The 21,743-nt window shown below is 43.0% G+C and overlaps 1 protein-coding gene and 1 long non-coding RNA gene across 4 annotated transcripts in view; one reads left to right on the forward strand and one right to left on the reverse strand.

Annotated features, from left to right (window-relative positions):
* RTN4 (reticulon 4) overlaps positions 1-2,271 on the reverse strand; it is a 42,164-nt gene extending 39,893 nt beyond the window's left edge. The window contains exon 1 of one of the 3 annotated variants that reach the window (XM_030268708.4): positions 1,705-2,271. In XM_030268708.4, the coding sequence (XP_030124568.4) occupies positions 1,705-2,152 (448 nt within the window). In that variant the 5' untranslated portion in view covers positions 2,153-2,271. The remainder of the gene's footprint in view (positions 1-1,704) is intronic. The other 2 variants (XM_030268710.4, XM_030268711.4) reach the window with 2 other exon arrangements.
* Positions 2,272-2,298: 27 nt separating this feature from the next.
* Positions 2,299-4,433, forward strand: LOC140683768 (uncharacterized). Its single transcript, XR_012055196.1, has 2 exons — positions 2,299-2,435; positions 2,592-4,433. It is a non-coding gene; the product is annotated as an uncharacterized lncRNA (long non-coding RNA).
* The last annotated feature ends 17,310 nt before the right edge of the window (positions 4,434-21,743 follow it).

Genomic DNA, 21,743 nt, shown 5'->3' on the forward strand with positions numbered 1-21,743 from the left:
CTATTTCTTCCATTCAGTTCTCTTTAAACCATCCAGAGCTCCACTCAGAGAACATGACTAGAAAAAATTCTGTTCATCCACCATATAGAATCCCTCCTCTTCAGTCTGTTGCAAGCTTTTGTCATCATCTGTCCTCCAAATGGTGGAAACAAAAAAAAAATTAATATCCTTGGCATACTGCTACATTGAAAGCTTCCAGAAGAACAAAACTAAGTAGGCTTCATGAAAGACAACAGCACAAGTAACCATAAAGTCCCATCAAGCATGCAAATAAAATGCGTTGTGAAACTTCCCCTGAAAAAAACTAAATTCAGGTTTTAACAGGCCTTTTTAAAAATCATTGTTCCAGATGCTTTTTTTCACTAGATCCTGAGTATCATGCCCCCTCATACTGCGGTGTTTAGTTATTATTGAAATCCTGCATCTTTACAACATACCAACACCACAACAGCAATGAAGATAAACACATACCATGATGATCTCAGGGCACTTGAATTTGTTCCTTTTCACTGTTTTAGTGGCCCAAGTCACTTCTTTTACTTTGACTTAAGGAGAAGTGAAGCCAAAGCACACTCGCAATCCGCATGCATGGCATTAGTCATGCGGGTCAACTCTCGGATTAGACCTGAGAAGGGCTCTGGCAGTCGGGCAGCACCAGCAATTGTTGGGGGGTGACACGCCCTCCACTCTACATGCCTGTGCTCCGGAGAACCCCCACATTACGGGGCGACGCCTTGGAGAAGCCCCAAGTAACAGCCATGGCTAAGCCGCGGCCATCCAGGACGCGAGGCTGACATTCTTCTCCAGGACTGCCACACCTAGAGCAGCGAGCAGCCTGGTCTCCCTTTGTGCTGCTATACATTCCTCCCTAGGTCACCGGTTCCCTCTTTGGGGCTCAGCCCCGCAGACCGCGGCTGAGGCGCGGCGTCCCCACGCAGGCTGCGGGCCGCAGGGCTGTGCTCGCCAGGTGGAGGGCCGGCGGCTCCGCAGTCCCTCGCCTCGCCCCTCCCTCCAGGCGCTGCGTTAAACATGAGTAAGATTAAAATATCTTATGTTTCTCTCCTCTCCGGCGCTCCCACGCCCAAACCCGCAGTGCCGGGCCGCCCTGGAAGGAACCGCGCCTGGAACAATGCGGCGAGGGGAGGGTTCTGCGCCGGGAGAGAACCGGCCGGAGCAGCGAGCACGCCGCGGCCGGTCCCTCGGGACTCGCCCGGTACCCTGGGCACGGCCGTCACCGCGGGGCTCAGCCGGCATCCCGGACACGGCCGATCTCCCTGGACTCGGCCGGTACGCCGGGCTCGACCCCCGCCCCCCCGCGACGCGGCCGTTGCCAGGCGGCGGCGGCGGCGGCCTCGCCCCCGGGTTGCCCATGTGCGAGGCGGCGGCGGGGCGGCGCTTCGCCCTCCTGCCATTAGCATAACACAGAGGGGAGGAGGAGGGAAAGAGAAGAAATTACAACAAAAAAAATAGAAAAAAAAAAAAAGAAAGAACGGGGAGGGGGAGCCCTTTCTCCAGCATGGGCTGCGGCGGGGCCGCGCCCGAGCGCGGCTGAGGGGAGGGAGCGATGCCGCAGGAGGCGGCCGAGGGCCGGCAGACAAAGGGAACCTCCCGGCGGGGCAGCGGGGCTCGAGAATCGGAGCGGCTCGGGTGGAGGCTTCCCCGGCCGGCTGCCGCCCTCCCCGGGCCCGGGGCGGGAGCACTCACCAGCTGAGCCGGAGGAGGACCCTCTGCTCCGGGGGGCAACAGCAGGCTCGGGCTTGGGCGGTTGGGGTTGCGCGGGCCGGGCGGGGGCCGGGATCTGCTCCTGAGCGGGGGACGGCGTCGTGGCAGAGGAGGAGGAAGAGGACACAGCTCCCCGGGGGCTCCAGTCGGGCTGCGGCGGCTCCGGAGCAGTAGGGCGGGGCGGCTCGGCGGGGCCACCGAGGTCCAGCAGCTGTGGCGGCCGCTCCTGAGGGGCTGCGGCAGGAGCCGCGGCAGGCTTCCTCTCCATCACCTCCAGCTGCTCGTCGAAGTCTTCGTCGTCGTCTTCCTCTTCCTCCTCTTCCTCCTCCTTCTCGTCGTCGAGCACGAACTGGTAGTTAAACTGTGGCTGCTGCGGCCGGGCTGGCCCGGAGGAGGAGGAGACCAGGGGCGACTGGTCCAGCTCGTCCATGGTGCCTGGAGCGGGCGGAACAATGAGTAGTGCGGGAGCGGGGGGAGGCGCGGGCTGCGCTGCCGCCGCCGCTGCGGGACCCGCACTCCACGCCCTGTGAGTCACCGCCCGGGAGGCGCGGGCGCGGCCGCCCCGCCCCGCGCCCGGAGCGGCGGCGGTGCCAGCCAATGGGAGAGGGAGAGAGCAAGAAGCAGCCAATGAGGAGCAGGCTCGGGCGTGGTTCTTTATGAATATACATCAATGGGCGGGCCCGCGTGCTGGCGGAGCTGGGCTGACAAGTCGGGTAAAGTTCAGCGCGGAGAACGCGGGTGGGGCGGTAAAGGATACGGGGCCCCTCCATCCCCCCCGTGACAGACAGCCTGGGAGCGCATGGCCTGATTCGTCGCTCTCCTCTGCCAGGAATAGTGCCATTCTCTCTTTTTTTTGTTGTTTTAAACAGCGGCCAGAAACCCTCAGCGATTTCCAGAAAGAGGTGGGGATGGCTGGGCTCCCGGGTACGGATGGCGCAGGGCACCGATCCGCCCTAGCCCGGCTTCTCTCACCCTGGATGTGACCGAAGGATCCCGCGGCATCCCGGGCGGCGCAGCACTGCGGGGCCAGGGAAGGGTGAGGCGCCGTCCCGGTCCCAATCTCGTTCCTTGGGCATCGCGCCGATCACCGCAGGCATATCCCCCTGGGGCAGGAAGTGGAGTCAGCCAGCGCCTTCCTGCGATGGGAATTGAAGTTTTAACCAAAACATGATGCAAAAACCTTCCCGTGTCTGAAAAAAAAAACAGAGAGGAGACATTATCAGAAGAGATAAACCTGTTTAACCACCTGTGCTAGTGTAAGGCGGTCCCATGAGCAGACATCATCTCTTTAGAGTATGAATTTAAATTGTGTGACTTCTGCGGGAAAGAATGGAAAGGATAAGAAAAGTGAAAGGAGAGAAATGAAAGGAAAAAGGAGAAAGGGAAAGGAAGAGGAAAAGGGAGGAAAGGAAAGAGGGAAAAAGGAAAGAAAGGAAGAAGGAAAGAGGAAAAAAATGAAAGGAAAAAGGAGTAAGAGAAAGGAAGGAGGGAAGGAAAAGGGAAGAAGAAATTTAAGGAAAGAGGAAAGGGAGGGGAAAAAAAGAGGAATGGAAAGAAGTAAGGAAAGAGGAGAGGGAGAGTAGAAGAAAACTTGGCACCTCCTCGTGTTAGACTCTGGTGTGGTCTCCAGCTTTCTGCTCAGAGATGGAACGTTGGCCAAAGCCCTTAGGGTAACGCTTAATTTAAGTAAAATAGCATCTATTTGGATGCAATTTCCACCCACACAGCTGCCTCAATAAGACCAAAAGGCCTTATAATTCTATATTTAACACTACTCCAACATTATTATGGGTTTTTAACCCACAGGTGATTTATTCTCCCATATAAAGAGATTAGTTCATGGAAACACTCAGAGCAAACAGCTGCCAGTTCAGTGAGACATGAGAAGATAAGAAAAAGAAGCATCTCTCCTGGCACTTCCCTTCTGCCATGTAGGGTGCCATGGATGCGAGAGGGACATTTGTGAGCTGTCCCATTAAGCAGTGACTGACAGCCTGGAGCAGGAGACGCTCCTGAGTGGGATCAGCTCAGTGCACCTGAGCACACGGAGGGACTGAGGGGCAGCTGCATCTCACACTGCAGAGAGCTTCTGGCTGGAAACTGGGGTTCAATCACCAGCTTCAGTCACTGTCTAAAAAATGGGATGGCAACAAGTGAATAGAGGGGCTCCAAGGGGTCCCAGCACTGAGTCCTTTCTTGCCTCAGGAAAACAAATCGTTTTCTTTGCTTGAACAGTCTGAACCCAAATATTTGTGCTGCTATTAGTATTGGGAAGACCATTCTAAGATACCCCATTTTCTAAATGATGAGACCTTTCAGCTTCCAGTCCTAATTTGCTCAAGGCCAAGGTACAGCCTCTTACAACTTTTCCCTTTAAATTGTTATTTTATCTGAATTTTAATTCCTAAGAATACACTTTTCCCAGCCCTTGCTTTCCAAAGCTAACACTAGAGAAGCTGTGCTGTCACCCTTCCCCCTGCTCCTCCAAGCAGCTTTTCCCTGCATCCAATCCAGTCTCAGATCAGGCACAGGAAATTCCAGATGAGATTTTTTTTTTCAAGAATGTACAAAGACATCAATATTCCATATCACTACCAGAAATTACCAAAATAAATGTGCAAAGTATTTTTGTAAACACATTGAGGGCAACATTGTTATTCTGATTGAGATAAATGTTTCTAGCCGGTGAATAAACCCTTGACAAACTGTGAGGTCTTTAGATGCCATTCTTTGCCCCTAAGATCTTGGGCATTCATTGACAAATTATCCATTTATCTTTTCAAGTCAGCCCCTTTTACAGTGATATAAGGGATGCTACAGCAGCAGCAGAATGGTGACATAGCAAATAAAATACTTTGATTAAATAAGGTCTTTATAATTTCACCAGCAAATCTACTTTTTGCACCTCTTGGTTAAATAAGAAAATGGATTTTTTAAATTCCATTATTCTATTACTTAAGGCAACAAGGTACCTTTAAAAATTCATCAAATTCTGAGTATAGACAATATTTAGAGATGTAGAGCTGACATATTTAACTACGGGGATTTTTGGTCATTACAAGAAGGAAAAATCTATATATAATTTGGCTCATTTTATCAGAATTCTTGGAAGAGTTTCTATCATCAATTAGGAACAAATGAAAGGAGTTTTTATTTAGAGACAGGAAGTGACTAAAGGTCTTGGGGGGAAACAGGAAGGGAGTTCCATAGTCTCTGAGCAAGTCAAATTAACAAGCAAGAGAAAACGAGAGATCTGTAATACTGAAACTATTGCAAAAGAACATGCTTTAGCTCTTTAGAAAAGTATTTTACAATTCTGCTAGGAAGATTGTCAACAAGTAGGAGTATTTTGGAGATATTCAGCAATTTATTTTACTTAGAACTTAGTGAAAACTTAGTTTTCATGAGCTGTTTTCTTATAGCAAAGTTAGGAAGGAAAGAGAGAAACCCCAGTGGGGATGTTTCTGAATTTCCACAGCAGTGCTGCCAGTGGTTACGTACCGGTGGGATTTTGTCAGTCCACTCTGACCTTCTGCTGTATGTTACACAGAAGTAATATGATATCACAGCAGATCATGGACTAAGATAATAATGATGGTTGGACAAATGCAGTACTGTCACTTCACAGCAGGATCCAACAGAAAAAAACCCACATTTGGTCTCCGATAGCGATTTTAAAGGACGGATTTAAAATTGTGAGGGTGGCTGGATTTCAGTCCCTCCTTTTAAGCTTTAAGGACAATTTCCCAGGTTTCAGACATAATGTCTTTATCTCTGGAAGGATAAAACTCTGCAATTCTTTGTTTTCAGATTATGCCAGTGCTGAATCGAGCAGATTTGCCTCACAGGTTTGTCTTCGCTTGAACGCCTGGTGTACTTCTTTTCAAGATCAGCAGTGGCATATTGTGAAAAAAACACTGCTTAGTTTATTAATACAAATGCAGCATATGGAGGGGGGAAAGTGTGAAAACAATAGAACAAAGGGATTTCCATCTCTTGATGGTAACTGAGTTGGGTTTATCAGACACTTCTGTGGGGCCTTCCTTGTCCTCTACTATAAATAACATTTTCTTAATGATAACTTTTCTAACCTGTTATATTCTTTAGTGTTCCAAGAACTTATTTTTCTGAAATTATTTGATTGGAATCAAACACATTCATTTCTACAGTAAATGTCCCACTAACCATGTCAATATACAGTACTCTGATTCAGACCTGTCACAATACACCCTGTAGAACTTCCTTCAGCCAGCCAGATGCTGAGCCCATCCATCTGCATGAACGAGAGCAGTTTCAGGAGAGCTCTAAAAGACACCAAGTGCCACCAGTGAAAAGTTGCCATTAGCTGTAGCTTTAAATTCCTACATCCAGGTAATTTCTGGTCTCTGTAAGCTGTCATTCAGAGGGACCAAAGCTGATGTGTGCCATTAAAATGATGGCACACATCAGCTTTAAAACAGTGAACAAGAACACATTTGTTCATCAATAAAATATGTAACATTTGAAGGGAACTAAAACAATGACAATACTCTCCAGTAAATGAGACTATGACATGGATAACTTACCTCACTAAAGCTGCACAGGGATCCACTGTTAATGGTAATTTGGTCTGATTACTCTTTATCTCAGAAAGAACAGCTTTGGTCTTACTTAAAGGAAAATACAATTAATTTTATGTCTTACTGACACCCCCAGAATTTTCTCATTCTCAGAATACATGTAATTCCCCACATTAGGTTTAATGTCACTACTTGTCAGCCCCTCACACTTTTAAGAAATACAATTAAATTATTCACTTACCAGTTTGGCCATAACACTCTCGAGGAACATAAGGGCCATCAGTTCCATTGGATCTAGACAAAAAAAAAAAAAAAAAAAATCCATTCTCTATTGACAAACAGCTCCAGATAGTATCAATTACTTTTTCTAATTCATGTTCCCCCCTCCTAATTTTTATTTTAAATCACCTCCATATGCTGACTCCAGGTACTGAGCTAGTGATGCCACTCACTCAGTGACTAGAACTTAAAACAGCAAGAATGAGCACTCTGAAATCATGGCATTTTATGTACATTACTTTAGGAGCTTTTTTAAAACTTAGGGATTTATTACAGTTATAATAAATTGGAATTTAAACTGGTTTGCTTTGTAAAGGGAATGCTTTTTATCAGCATTGATATTGACCCACTTAGGAAAGAAACAGCCTGGTAACCAACCCTTGGCTGCCAAATGTGGCCAAGGAGAAAACAAACAGATTGATGGGGGCAACATTTTCACCATTATTGGAGACAAGGTTGATGGCATCACTATTGGAATTAGGAAACTTAACTATACAGGCAAAGTGTGCAGAGGGAGCAGCACATTGATCTGAACTCACATTTGAAAGGAAGAGCTGCTGTTTTCCAGAACTTTGCTCACTTCTTAACAACTTGTCCCTTGCAAATGCCTTTAGCAGGCTATAGCAGCCAGAGTCTTCACCTGGGTCATGGTGGTACTTGGGGCCACAGAGCATTTCTGACTTCTGGGGATAGAATGTAGGGCAGCTTTGAAAAACACTACCAGGACTGAGGCTTCTTTCTTAGAGTATTTAGGGAGCTCTTCCTTTTATCTGGGTCAGACAAAGATAGGACAGCTAAGAAATGTCCAACATGACTTCCCTGCTTTCTCAGTATCACATCCAGCTGGTCATACATTGAAGCCCTTTACCTCCCTCACCTTTCCCCAGCTAAAATATCCCAGCTTTTGAACACTTTGGGCAAATTTTAGTTAACTATGGCAGTGGCAGAAGATTCAAGGATATTGATTTCCTGATAGTTTTGTAGAAACCAGCAGCTGGCTAAGTTAGAGAGAGCTGATGAGCTCTCCTGTGCAGGGGGCGCCAGGAGAACCTGGTGGTTCTCCATTCCACTGGTTTATATATAAGTAGTTTTTGCAAGCCTGTCTGTCATTTAACCAGATGGCAAAACCAAAAAGGTGGATGAGAGATGTGAGAACAACTGAAGGTATTCCAGGATAGAGATGCAAACAGTGTAAGACCTGGAGCTATAGGAAACTTGAATTTGCTTGTTTAACTGGTTTGGAACTAGTTTCTGACTGGTGTAGATCAGGATGTATTCTAGGTGAGTCATGCCAGTGGTGACAGACTACCTAAATGCAACCACAGTGTTGGCATGGGAAAAAAAGGAATTCTGAAGGCTAAAGTCTTTCTGATATATCCTGTAAGAAGGAGCAGAAATGAAAGGAAAAGATACTGAGAAAACAGCACATGGAAAAGAAGTGGCACAGGGCTACTTTAGTCCTAAAAGAAAAACAAAGTTCTTCAGATTTCTAGAGCATGATGTTTGGCAGGTATTCCTTACATTAAACTATTTTCAATGCTTTTTCTTTCACTGCAAATATATTTTTTACTCTTCTCATTGTAACTTATGAAAAATTAATGTATTTCACTAAAATCTAACTACTTGAATGACATGTAACATCTGCTCAAATTATTACTTCAGCACAGGCTGTTAGCTAAGATTTACTGGATTTATTCCATCAGGTAGAATCAGGTTGCTAAACAGTGTAAGTTTTAATATATGAGCCTGGAAATAACCTGACCATATGCTGGGGAGAAATGCCTGGGTAAATAATAATAAAAAAAAAACCAAAAAACAATCAGTTCGGTTTAAAGGCAGTTAGTTGTATGTTATTTGTTTCTCATTCAATTTTACCCACTTGAACTTTTTGAAAATAAAATCAGAATTTAGAACAGCACTCTTTCTTTAAGAGTTATCCAAGTAAATTGATTCAACAGAATTATTGTAAATGACAGTTGCTTAAAAGAATAAGATCATGGGATCATAAAAAGATTTTGGCTGGAATGGACATTCAAGACCATTTCATTTCTCTCCCTCCCTGTCCCCACATTCCATGGGCAGGGATACCTTTCACTAGAATAAACTGTTTCAAGATCAACCTTGAACACTTTCAGGGAAGTGTAAATCTTATAATCAAATAATTCTTCAACTCTGCAGTGGGCTGTAAAGGCAATCTCCCTGAGCAGTTTTTGGACACTACATCAGCAGCAGTTTTCTACCTAGACTGGAACAAGACACACAGATATATGATCCCTTTTAGGCTGCCACAGAATTCATGTCAATTTTACTTGTTCTTTTAACACATTGTGTTTCTTACAGTGTAGAACTGTTTTGTAGGCCTCCTAGTAAAAAAGCGGAGACTCAAAGGCCTATTGATTGGCATTTCAAATACATTCCTTGGATGAGAAGACAATCTCCTTGGTCCTATTAGTTACATCTAAAAGTTCCTCCATTTTGCTCAATAACTGGTGATCCCTGATTATATTTAGGCAGTTTCTTGATACTTCATGGTGCTCATGTATCTGATGTGATGGTCAAATGTACCTATGATCACTCATGTGGTGTCTTTGCAGTACTTATGGAAGTGTCATACTTACCTTCTATTTTTGTCTCAGAATCCTCAGATTTAGTCCACTTGCAGCCAAAGCCCCTCAGCAGATCATCACTTCCCTCATGTTCTGCTCGTATGACCTGGTTTAGTCTTTCTTATAGCTTGGAACTTCATACTGATGTTCAATTGTTGTATTGAATGCTTCTTTGAAGCAAAGTATCCTTTCTTTTTCTTCAAGAGTATATAAAAAAGAATAATTGTAAGGCACCACAAAGGATATGCTTTCTATGTCAACTGAGTGTAATATTCCATCCTGGCTTTTCCATGAGATGAGCGATAGTTACTACCCTGGAAGAATCAGCCTCTCTTCCCTCATCTGAGAATTTTTTACCCCCTTTAAAATCCACTTTTATGACTGCTCCAGAATGCTGAACTTGTAAAAGTAATTTATGTATCCCACTATGGGATAAGAGGGAAGACAGCTGGGAGCAACAAAAAGAGATTCCAAAATGGACCAGACCTCCAGCTGCTGACCCACAGAACAGAAAAGTCAGCACTGGCACCATCACAAACCATTAACTTTAGTTCCCCCAGACTAAAACAGCCCAGGACTGGGTAATTCTTACTTCTCCATATAGCATCCATCTAAGTGCAACTAAATAAAGATAAACATATTATTCCTAAAAATAGCATAGGATGTCAGCACTCATATTTTTCAGAAATAGCAATAACTATTTAAACCGCTTTGACAAAGAAATCAGGTGCTGCCATATAAATACACAGTATATGATACATTGGTTTAGTTTTAGATCATTTTATGGCAACTGGATGATATTTAAATTTTTATTGCATTCTCACTAATATGTATGTTTTAATACATTGTGTTAGGGATTTTTTTCCTCTCTGCTTAGAAATTTTAGTTCAAATTATAGATATTTCTTCAGTCTAAGTATTTTTGCATTTATAATTGTATGTGGCATATATATGGATGTATGGATAAATGCATATCCAAAATGTGAACCCAAAAATCCAAATTGATCAGACTGGCAGTTGAACACTAATTATATAAACTCCAGTTTACTCTCTGGAATGCTCAGGCTCCCTAGTCAAGTACCAAGGCTCAGTGTGTTACACAATGTTGGCACGTTATGAAGTCAATTCCTCCTACACACAGTTCACAAAGCTCAATACAACAGGTGGATGAAAGATGTGTTGCGTAGGGGTGTTTTGGAAAACTGAGGCAACAACAAACCAAAGGGGTCAGTGGAAAAAGAGCAGTCAGCTTTTCCACGTCCCATTCTTGGGTAGTTGTTTTCTCTTCCAGATGTTTGGGATTTGCAAGACAAGTCTAGAACAAGTAAGGAAAGATATACGTGCTCTGAGAAAATCAAAGAGAGCTCAGAACAACATCCCATAGTATTAAGTTTAGCTCCATATCCAGGGACTATCTGTTCTCTGACAGGTAATGGCATACACTCCTGTGAGCCCTCCTCAGCTGTAAGCTCCTAAGGCAAAGCCCCCATAATCTGTGATTTACAGAGTGCAGCACCATGAGCCCACAGCGCCGAAGGCAGCCCCTGAAGCTGTGAGGGGCTATAAATACCTTCTGCCACTAGGGGCTTTTTCAAATATTTTCCAATCAGATTTCTCCCCACTGGGCAGCCAGAGCAGACCCATCAGCTGGGAGGACTGCTGAACCTGCTAACCCACACTGGCAAACTTCAGAGGAGTCATTCTGCCCATGAAGCAGAAACTGAACCATAAGACTGTCCAACATGATACAAAGACCAATTTCATTGTCATTTGTTGTGTCGTGTCAGCACAGGATTGGTTTGGTCTAAAATCCTGTCTGAGCCTTGGCAGCACACAGATGTGTGGGATATATGTGTTTGTAGCTGTGTCACCCAGGGCAACATCACATGGGATTGGACAGGATAGGTGGGTTTGTGGTTTGGCAATACCTGGATAAGGAACCCACATGATTGCTGCATGTATTTGTGTTCTCCACAGAAACTCTAGCCCTGTCATGAGCTGTATGCTTCTCTCCCAAAAATCCTGGCCAACTAACAGAGCCAGCATGGAGAAGAGCTGGCAGTTCCCGCCCATGTGCCTGAATAAAGTCATTTTCTCCAGCAGAGCAACCAGCACTGGAGCTGGGAGTTTTGGGGCTCCTCAGCAATGATTACATGGGAGAGAGATTGAAATGGCAAATGGGGAAGGTGGGAAGTTGTGGATGGAAGTTGTGGATAGAAGCTGTGCTGGTCGCTGAGCAAGTTTTGGGATGGGAGGACAAGCCAAGCAGAGTCAGTCAGCAGCAGGTGGAGAAAGAAGAAAGCAGAACAAAATGGAATCTGTATCCCTGGGGTTTTAGAAAAGTGGCCTGTGGCCAGACATGAGAGAGTTAGGAGAAAAGAGTGAAATGAATCATGAGCCTAATATATAGAAAATGCAACAGATGAAGACAAAAGGGAAAGGGCAAGAAATCCCCTTTTCTAGCACAAAAATAGATGAGTCAAAGAAACAGTGAAAAGTGTAATTTCAGGTTACCTTGCTGTACTGAATGTATTAATAGTTTGATTCAGTTTTATTTGAAAAGAAGACAGAGAAAGAAAAGAGCATAAAGCCCTCATTACAAGCAGAAAACCAGATGAGGCAGACAACAAAAGAAAAAAATTCTAATTTCAGGTTCCCTTGCTGCACTGAATGTATCTACAGTTTGAGTCAGTTCTGTTATTTTAGGTATACAATTAATCTATATTTTCTCTACTTACCTTTTTATTCAAAATTTATTTCTGAGAACCAATTTTTCTCTCAGGGATGTGTATTAAGTGTTACTACAGTAAAATGGAGTTGCTTATGGGTATCTGAAGGTAAGAGAACTAAAATCTGGTGCAAAATAAATCAAGAGATTACACTGCTCTCTGTATGGCCAGCACTGACTTCATAGCCTGACCTTCCATTCTGCCTGTTCCAGTTGTAAAAAGATACCAAAAATAGGAAGGTGCTACCCTGAGACAATACTCTGAAACAGACACACATTCATTTATTGAATAATAACACATTTGAGTTTCTTCATGTATGACTATCACTCAGATTAAATTTCTTGTAGACCAAGAATGCACCTTCAATCAACTATTAAGCAAAAAACCCCACCCCCAAATAAAAGCTGAAAATACATTTGAATGTATAATAACAGTAATAAGCAAAACCATTACTATGATTAAACCTTTAATGTGATTAATGCTATTTGGAAGGATTACATCTAACACTTTGAAAGCACAATGGAGTTGAGGAAAAAAAAGCAAAAGGTGTTCAGACCTGGAAATATACAGTTGAAGAGATGCAGCTGCTCAGCTCAGCATTTCTGCTTCTGGGTGTGTACAGGAGTGACAGCTCAGCCACAAACCCAGGGACTACTGGGACCAAGGGAGAAACACAAGTGAGCCAAAATAACAAGAGTCTGGGAAAGCAAGCAGGAAACAAAGGATACACAGAAAGTTGGTGTTATCTTAACACAGTTACCAGTATTGATACAATGCCCAGTGCTCACAAGGGTTGGAAGTGCCACGAGGACTGATATGAAGCCCTGCTGCAATGGTTGGAGCTGTGGATTAGGGACCACTTTTGGGGCATGAAGCAGGGCAGAGAAATCATCTCCCTCTTGGTTCTCCAGAGAGAGCTTTTCTGCACAGCTCTGCAGTGGAAGGAGAACAACCTCCTTCTAAGAATGCACAACATAGCTTTACACATTAATAACATTGGTAAACATGTTCAAAAGGTAACCCCAGGAATGTGTGAAACCATGAAAAGGTATATTTGCTTCTGGGAAAAGGGAAGCAACTCTTAATTTTTACCAGCCTGGGTAAAGATTACCTCTAGAGAATTCATGTTATATATATTGTCACTAAAATCAGATCCAAGTTTCATCAGCAATGAGCTATTGGATGAGACTCAGCTTGTATGGATTCAGGCTGCTGCAGTAGAACCCTTCTGCTGGGGCCTGGTGTGAGCTCAGCCCCTGGCTGCTGCACTCAGGCTGAAGGTGTTTGAGATGAGCCACATGAAACATGGGCTACATGAAGAGCATAGTACCAGCAGAACAACACTCCAAGCTAAGGGCTGATATGAACTCCCCCTGTGTCATTCACAAAGTCCACCTTCCAGATGTTTAGTGCAGAGCCAAAAACCATCTCCTAATACCCTACTACATCTTTCAGCCCATAGCAAAGACCAAAGATTTTCTTTTTTTTTTTTTTTTTAATGAATGAATGAATGTAGGTCTTTTGACAGATAAACTTTAGAAATACCCTACCTTCAAAATTAGTTACATTCTGTTTCTTGTTACTGTCTCTAATGGATCCAGCAATCTTCCTCTGTGTATTTGAAAAAAGTAAAACCAAGCTGGGAATACTTCTATTATTCCAACTTGAGCCCATATTCCTACTCCTTTAGTTTCTGTTTGGGATTGTATGCAACAATGACAACAAAGAGATGGATTTAGTAGGACCATGCTGTGCTGTCAGGCTGACAAAGAAAGAAGCATAAAAAGGACTTTGCAAAGTTAAAAAAAAAAAAATCAAGAAAATGTTTAAAAGCAATTGTTTAAAAACTTTTTTCTAGCACTGTAATACTAGGTTTTGTACAAGATGCATTTTTAGTAATATCTGGCCACACTGCTAACTGTGTCTTTGAAAATAAGTGAATGTTGCCACTTCATGTACTTTTCAGAAATTAATGGAATGGGATGTAGTCACAAACTGATCTTTAACTGCACCCATTTTTTTGTATTTGCAGATTTCATCTAATCCTTGTACTTGATTCTAAGCTGAAAATTCTCCTGGATAACGTCTACATATTTCTAAGAACAAGCAGTTCAGATATTTCTATTCTTGTTACCGCCATACCACAAGAACTGAAATAGCATCAATTAAAATTGTCATTGACCTCTTACAGAGCACTGATATAAGGGCCATTCTCCCTGTGTCCCAGCTGCTTTTTATACAACAGGGTATTTGATTTCCTCTGAACATTTGATAAAAAGATTAAACTGTCCAACGTTTCCAATTAAAAACAATTTGTGTTCTACAGTGGATTAACTACTTCATTAAATCACTCGTTATGGATCTCCTCACAGCCCTATTTTCAGCTCTTTCCTTCAGTCTGTAAATCTTTCACTTATGGATCTAATAAAACCATCAGGAAGCCTAAATTTCATTCATATGCCAAGTATCAGAAAGATGTAATTAAAAATCATTACCAGGATTCCATCTGCCACTTCTGTGCATCGTCAGTGCACCTGAGTCTTCTGTAAGCAGAATGTTAAGAAGTCTGCAAATTATCGCAGTACGAGTAGAGAAAATGCCTGTGATCTCTAGATATCCTTAAACTGTGCTCCCTTTACAACATCTCACAGTGCTCCTTCTCAACCCTAGGGACCAGCACACAGCCAGTGCCTTTATGGGAGTGAGATGCTTCTCCTTGCTTTTTGGGAACATTGCCAATCCACTTCCTTGCCACTTTGGGATGTGCCTGCCCTTCCTCATGTCAGTGTTTTGTTCCATGGAGGCCAGCGTGATGTCAGACCCTCTCTGCTGCTGTGTACGCATGCAGAATTAATAGATTTCATCTGCTACAAAAAGATGTTGGCAGGAGTTTTGCTGGCAGCAGGCACAGTAAGCACATAACTCCGTTAGAGGCTTAGTTACCCTGGTTGCCAGCCACATTCAATATTGGCCCTTGCTTCCTCTCGACCTTTAGAGCCTTGTGGAGTTGCCACCGAGTGCTTTCCCTACAGAAGCAACTCCCTCACCTTCCAAGTGCCAAACTCAGGCTCACCTGAGGCCTCCCTGTCCCACCAGCAGGTACCAGGAGTGCCCAGGCAATTGGCAAGTCAGCAGCACTGGCTGGCTTTCCCCTGCAGACACGTCCAACCTGCTGTGATCACCAGTTACATGAGAGTTTTTACCCTTTTTTCCCCCAAACACAGGTTTGGTGTCCAAAGCTACATGGAAGGCCTTTATTTCTAAGTAAATGTGAATCTGGTTGCTGTAAATTAAAATGCAAATTGCAGTTGTCATTTTCACTCAGTCTTCCCTTACCAAAACAATACTGAGCTTTGAGAAGCAGATGACAGACAACCAGACACTAACTCTGATGGCAGTTCCTATCACTGGATGAAAAGATTAAAAGTAGTGACTTCTGTTTGGAGATTTTCAGCACCAAACAAAAAGGGATCAAGCAATAAGTATGTTTATTAAAAGAATAATATTTTTTCTTTTTTATTTACTTTGCAGAGGATGTACACCTCAACTCTCCCACAGAAATAGTCTTCAGAGATGAAAATTTTAGGCTTTTTTAACAGACACTGTTTGCAGAAAAACATGTGGTTGTGTTTGAATGGAGGGCATAGCTTGTGTTTTTAAAACTCTAGTTATATTTACAAAGTACTGACACAGGCCTGCAATGCAGAGGGCTTGTTTCTGAGCATTAAAAATCAGCATAAAAGGGAAAAGCTGATCCTGGCCTCTTTTCTGGAAAGCTTGGCTCAACTCCAATCTTCCCTCAGTTTAGTGAGTCCTTAAACTACTTGTCAGCCTAAGAAAACAAAACAAAGCCACTTCACCTTTCTGGGATTATTGTTCTTGGGAACTGTTCCCAAGTCCTTTTCTGTGTGCCTGAATTTCTGTGCCAGTCACAGGTTAACATAAAGAGAGTGACAAACCCCGCGTGGTGCCTTCGCTGCAGGTAAGCTGGAATGGCTACAAATGAACCTTTTTATCATAGTAAATGGAGGTGTGGTTTGTTGTGCACCTGTCAGAGGGCTGGGGGAGCTTTCACAACACAGCAATGCCACTGCTTTTATTTTAGCAACAAGAACTGTTCAAGTGATGGTATTTAAGGAATGAGGTCACATATTCAAGCTGTTTAGATACAACAGTGTTTGGAGATGTCAGTCAGGCTCCAAAGTAGATAAAAAGTGCATCAGCTTATCAGCCATGCATTTCTAGTGCTGGGCATGCAAAGTGAACTCCAACCTGGCACACAACAGCAGACAGATAATTTTTGTCCTTTTCTTGTTCCAAAATGCAATTAAAGCCTGTCAGAAACAGACTGCTTTTTCTTCTAGAAATTTGATCTTGTGCTTTTGACTTAGGCTAAAAACTTTTCACCAAAACTCTGTTATCTGTACAGTACAATAAACACCTAAACAACCTCTCAAACAAAGGAAACCTATCTCAAGTTGCCTATTAAGCAATTTTCAACCAAGGTAATTTACTTCCATTGTAACCAATTAGTAGGGTACTAAGAGCACTTTACCACTTCACTATTTGTGTTATCAAAGTGTGGGTGATCTATCACATCCAAATGTTTCATGGCTAAGCAAAAGCCTTCATTTTACATACTTGAGTCAGAAAATCTGCTATTGCTTCTTCCAGGTGGAGTTCAAACAGACATGAATGACTGAGTCTGTTTTGGTTATTGACAGGCTATACCAGCAATTACAAGTGTTTCTAATTTTTTGTGAATTGAAGGTACATTACAATTGTTCTACACACAGCACTTATTTTGGCCAGATCCTCAGCTACCATAAACAAGGAGATGCCAATTATGTTAATTACCCTGTGTCGTTTAGGCAAGCTGAGTAACTGCCTCCTGGAGTTGTCTGTGTTTTTTAGGCTTGCCTTTGTTTCCTGTGGGGAAGCAGAACCACTGACTGTAAATGCCAGCAGAGCAAAGGCCACCGGAGTGCGCCTGGTGTAGCCTCTTCTCAGATCATACATCCTCCTGTCATACATACCTCACCTCAACACTCTGCCTTCATTCCCTTCCTCTTTTGAGAAATATAGTTATTTCCATCTTTCTATGCTGGTTTCCTTCAAACCCTCTAATCTTTTTATGGTTTTTAAACAAAAATATATTTTGATTTCTTTTTTAATTTGATGAAACAGTGATAAAATTCACTGGTGACTACTAAAGGAGACATAGACCTGTGAGGTGACAGCAAAACTTGTCCCCCAGCCTTAGTCTTCAGAATACCCCAACTCCTTGGGGAACCTTTTGCCTGAATTCCACAGACATTAAATCCTCATGGCTTGATTTCCTTATCTTGCAGACACACAAAAGACACTACTCTAAAATGTAACAGGCTTTACTGTTCTTTCTGGCTTACTCTCAGAATAATAAACAGCGGAATCCACTTTCTATCTGCCACTCACCTTCCTTTGTAAATGTACCATTTGTCTCCATGTGTTACCTGCTTAAACCAAGTCAATTAATTGTTTTAAGACTGGATCTCTTGCTCAGTGCCAAGTGAGATGACAGTGAAAAGTCCTAGAAACATGAGGATATCACTCAGCTCTAAGGAACATGCTGTGTAAAGTTCTCTGAAATATTTCAAGTGTCCTAAGTCAAAATCTGTAGCCTAAATTATCTGTACATTTCCCCATCTATGAAAGAGGTTTCTCTTTTCCAGCCCCGATTGTGCTCCATGCATTTTCACCTGCCATGACCCAGCACTAGGTCATTTCTTCCCACAAACACCTAAGTGGGAATCCCCACTAAATAACCTCTGCAATCTATTTCAGCACAGAGCAGTGGCATAACCATATTGGGTTTTTGGAAGAAGTTGATGTCTGCATCTGTCTGGGGACTCTATGTACTCTGAAAAAAAGCCCAAATATTCTCAGATTATTCAGCTTTGAAAAAAGCTTGCCTGAATTAAAGGTTTTTCTTTCACTGCCTTACAGCCTCACCTAAGACATACCAATACAGAGAGCACTTTTTTCTAGTTGGATTATACATTGATTACAAAGGTTTGATTTTGGTTTTTCCCTATACATACAGCAGTATTCTCAGCTCATGAATCACCCTCATTCTTTTTTCAAGACTGCAACAGTGAAATACTGATCCAACAAACACACTTCCTACAAACACTATGACATGGAACATGCCAAGCTCTGCAAGCAGAGCACAAACATGGGGCATCAGGGAATTTACTCCAGAGTTTTCCTGGAAGTTGGAACTACATGCTAAGCCTGAAGGATAAACATTTACATTTCTTAACCTTATCACCTAAATCTGTCCGAACATACACATGAGTATCTGGAAATCTGAAGCCCTCTAAAAGGCAAGAGGGTGGGGTGAGGCAATGGAGACAATGGAGTCTTTTCTCTCCCCACGGTGCTGACACAAGTTTAGTGGCACAGAGGCAGCTCCTAAAGAAGAGCCAGGTAGTCACATGCTTGCCCAGAGCCTGCTTTAGTCACAAGCCATGAAGTCAGACAGGTCTTGTTACTGCCTTGAGCATGAACAGAATTTATACTTTTTTTTTTTTCCCCATCAACATCCCAGCAGGAATTCCCACTTGGAAACTTAAAGGCCTCCTTGGTCTCACAGGGATGCAGTGCAAGGGCTGAGTACAAACCCTACAGATAATGACTAATCATCTAAAAACACACCCTGCTCATTTTCCCAGGGAAATGCAGCAGCTACAGAAAATCCGGTTACTGCCTGTCGAAGATGGGTGAAAGAAAGAAAGGAAATTCACAAAGGAGCCAATTCTTCATCTTTTCCCCTTTTTAGTCATTAGTCAGAGCCCATAAAGCCCAACTCTGACTCCCCTATTAAGGAGAGAAGTCCCATGCAGAACGTAAGGAGACCCCTGGCCCAGCCTGTGCACTGCCATCTGCTACCACCAGCTTCCTGGTGACAAGGCTTCATGACCAGGAGTGTCTTCCTGTAGGAATCCCGAATGCAGCCAGGCCATTGCTCTCAGGCTGTCTGGCTAAGCAGCTTTTGCCTGAGAAAATGTTCAGTTGTTTCACCACTGGGAATACATTTTATTTTATTTTTTATTTATTCCTAGTTAGAGCTACGCTTCTAAATATCCAAGGACAGGGTTGGCCCTCAGTGGGTAAATGCTGGGAAACAGCTCAGAAAGGAATTCACGACTAAGTCTCTTTTTTTTCCATCCTGAGATAAAGGGATGACAGGACACACAAAAACGGACAGAGACCAAACTATTAAAGATACTACAGGATCAAATTCTATCATCAATAAAATATGAATCAGAGATACTCTGCAAGAATTTACCAAATCTAGTACTAAAACCCAGTGTTTTCAAGGGTATGGAGAAATAGCCACAAGCCCTGAGATGGTGTTCCTGTTGAAAATTACATGCTATAATTCCACATGCTGTAATTGCAATACAACATTGACCAATGCTTTAGATCATAATGCATAACTTAATACCAGCTTTGTATTTATTACTTAAGAATATGTGAGACAAGAAAAACTTCCTGACATGAAATACATTAAGTGCAGACAGGTGCCTGTCTGGTACCAAAAAGTAAGGAACTTTTTGTGTGCATGGAAGCAACGTGGCATGCTTTTGTAGGTTGCCTACAGAAACCTCCCTCTTTACATTCTGTACACACTCCATCCTGCAGGAGCTGGTTTTGTTTGCAGATGACAGGGTTTCTCAGCAACGTAAGAATGTGAAGCAGAAACAGCATGTGCCAATAAGAACAATACAGAAAGTCAGTCTTGGTTCCCTTTCACAATCTGGTAGTTTTCCTTTCACACCTTTCCCCTGCTATGCTCTTTGCCTACAGATTACACAACAATTTTCAGAGCCCATCTCAGGTGTGCTCCTGCTATGTACAGGAAAATGCCCCAGAGGAAGAGAAGAAATCAAGGCCATAAAGGTAAGTACAGAAACGAAATGGTTCTGCTTCATATGCAACTCCACAATACAGTTACAATATTACTACAGTATACAATACAATCTTCAAGGTCCTAGCTACATTATTGGAAAAAATCCCAGACCTGATGCAGTTTTAGGTCTGTTGTTAAGCAGGATTGCTGCTCTTTAGCTTAGCACTCATAGTCATCCCTCCTGGTTATGATGAGTACTACTGAATAATCATACTGGTTTTACCTGATCCATGAGAGGAAAAGTTAAAAAGGGCTATAATGATCAGTTTAACATTCAGGAAACAAGCATAATAGAAAGCCATTTAAAGCTTTTTTTTCTTAATGGTTATGTCTTGGAATAGAACAATTGATCTCTTTTGACCACAAATAACATTCCTTAGTACTGATGTCAGACATTAATCAGATTTTAAATGCAGCCCCCTAACTACCACTGAGACCTGCTCCTTCACTGTCATCAAAACTCATTATCTTTTTTATCAGCCCTCAAGCTGATAGGTAATGGAGTGAACTACAGCAATAAAACAGCCCCATGTAGCCAACACCAAAGTTCTCTGTCATTCACACAGCCCCTCTTTAGCTGAGAAGCAAGAACAGCCTTGAGACTCAGCACTTTTGGGAAGATCCAGCCACACAGGCTAAGCAATATTCACTTACCAGCTCTAGCTTTGTTTGCAGAACTTGAAACCAAGTGGAAAACAATACCACCAACTCCTCGCCACTCAGCTCCATTTGACCTCTAACAGTTTATTTTGGGGAAGGAAAGAAACTTGTTGCTGGACACCCTTCATACCTTCACAAAGGAGCACAAAAGAAGGAAAGAAGTCATGTCTCAATTTCACTGTTCCCAGCAGGCTTGTCCTGCATACTGTCAATCCAGCCCTGAATATTTATATCACTGCAATCAACAGACTGTGTTCTTTCCCAGACTGCCAGCCAAACTGACTGCTCAGAGCCAAGCTGCTGCTATTCTTCCCTGTCCTTTCCAAGGGCTCAACTTCACGTCATCAGATAGAGAAAGATCAGCCTGAACAAGGGGAAAATTCACACATTCTGAAGTCTCAAAATAAGAAAGCAGATTCATCCACTGTTACAAGAACCAAGGGCAGAAGGAGCAATCAATTTGTTTGATCTAAGATCTTTCAGAAGTGGTCTTGCATCAGGAGACTCTGTAAGAATAACATAAATATTTTGGTAGCTAAGTCTGTGAAGAGGGTGGTTGGAGCATCACAGTAGAGGTGACATTTAGCTGGCCATGTGCCTGCCAGCTTGAAGAGATCAATCACTGCCTGATAGAAGAGGTGATGGATTTTAGAACAGAACAGGAACTATAACTCAGCACTTCCAACATGCTGGATGTGACCCTCACTGCTCATCCAACATGTCCACCGCATGTCTAAAGGAACTAGGTTAGAAATTCTTTTTGCCAGTGTCATTCCTCTGTTTTGTCATCCCTTATTTTACCATCTGACCAGATGGGATAAGTGTCCAAGTTAAATCTGCAGCATCTGTCTCACTCAATCTTAGCAGGATGTGGGGAACATATTATTTTATGAGTGGTACTTGGAGAAGTGATCCTCTGAAGAGTCACAGACCTATTCTGTGACTTATTCAATTCACAAGGGCTTATTTGGCCTGATTGCAAGATGGAGAGAGAATCAGCTTCTCAGAATGTTGTTTTTTTTCCTAAACCCTCCTCTAATTAAGATATTTTAGTTATCCAGGACAGATAAATTTTATTTTAATAAACTGCCTTTTGACGCTGTTATGGAATTTTCTCATGCTCTGCAGATGCAGGGCTCTCCTCACTAACACCAAACAACTTCTGGGATGCCAGCTTCTATTTGCCTCCTGGGCTGCTCAGTTTTTGACAGACTCAACAACATAATCACTCAAAG

This window comes from Taeniopygia guttata, chromosome 3 (genome assembly GCF_048771995.1).
Source record: "Taeniopygia guttata chromosome 3, bTaeGut7.mat, whole genome shotgun sequence".
In the NCBI taxonomy this organism is placed as follows: Eukaryota; Metazoa; Chordata; class Aves; order Passeriformes; family Estrildidae; genus Taeniopygia; species Taeniopygia guttata.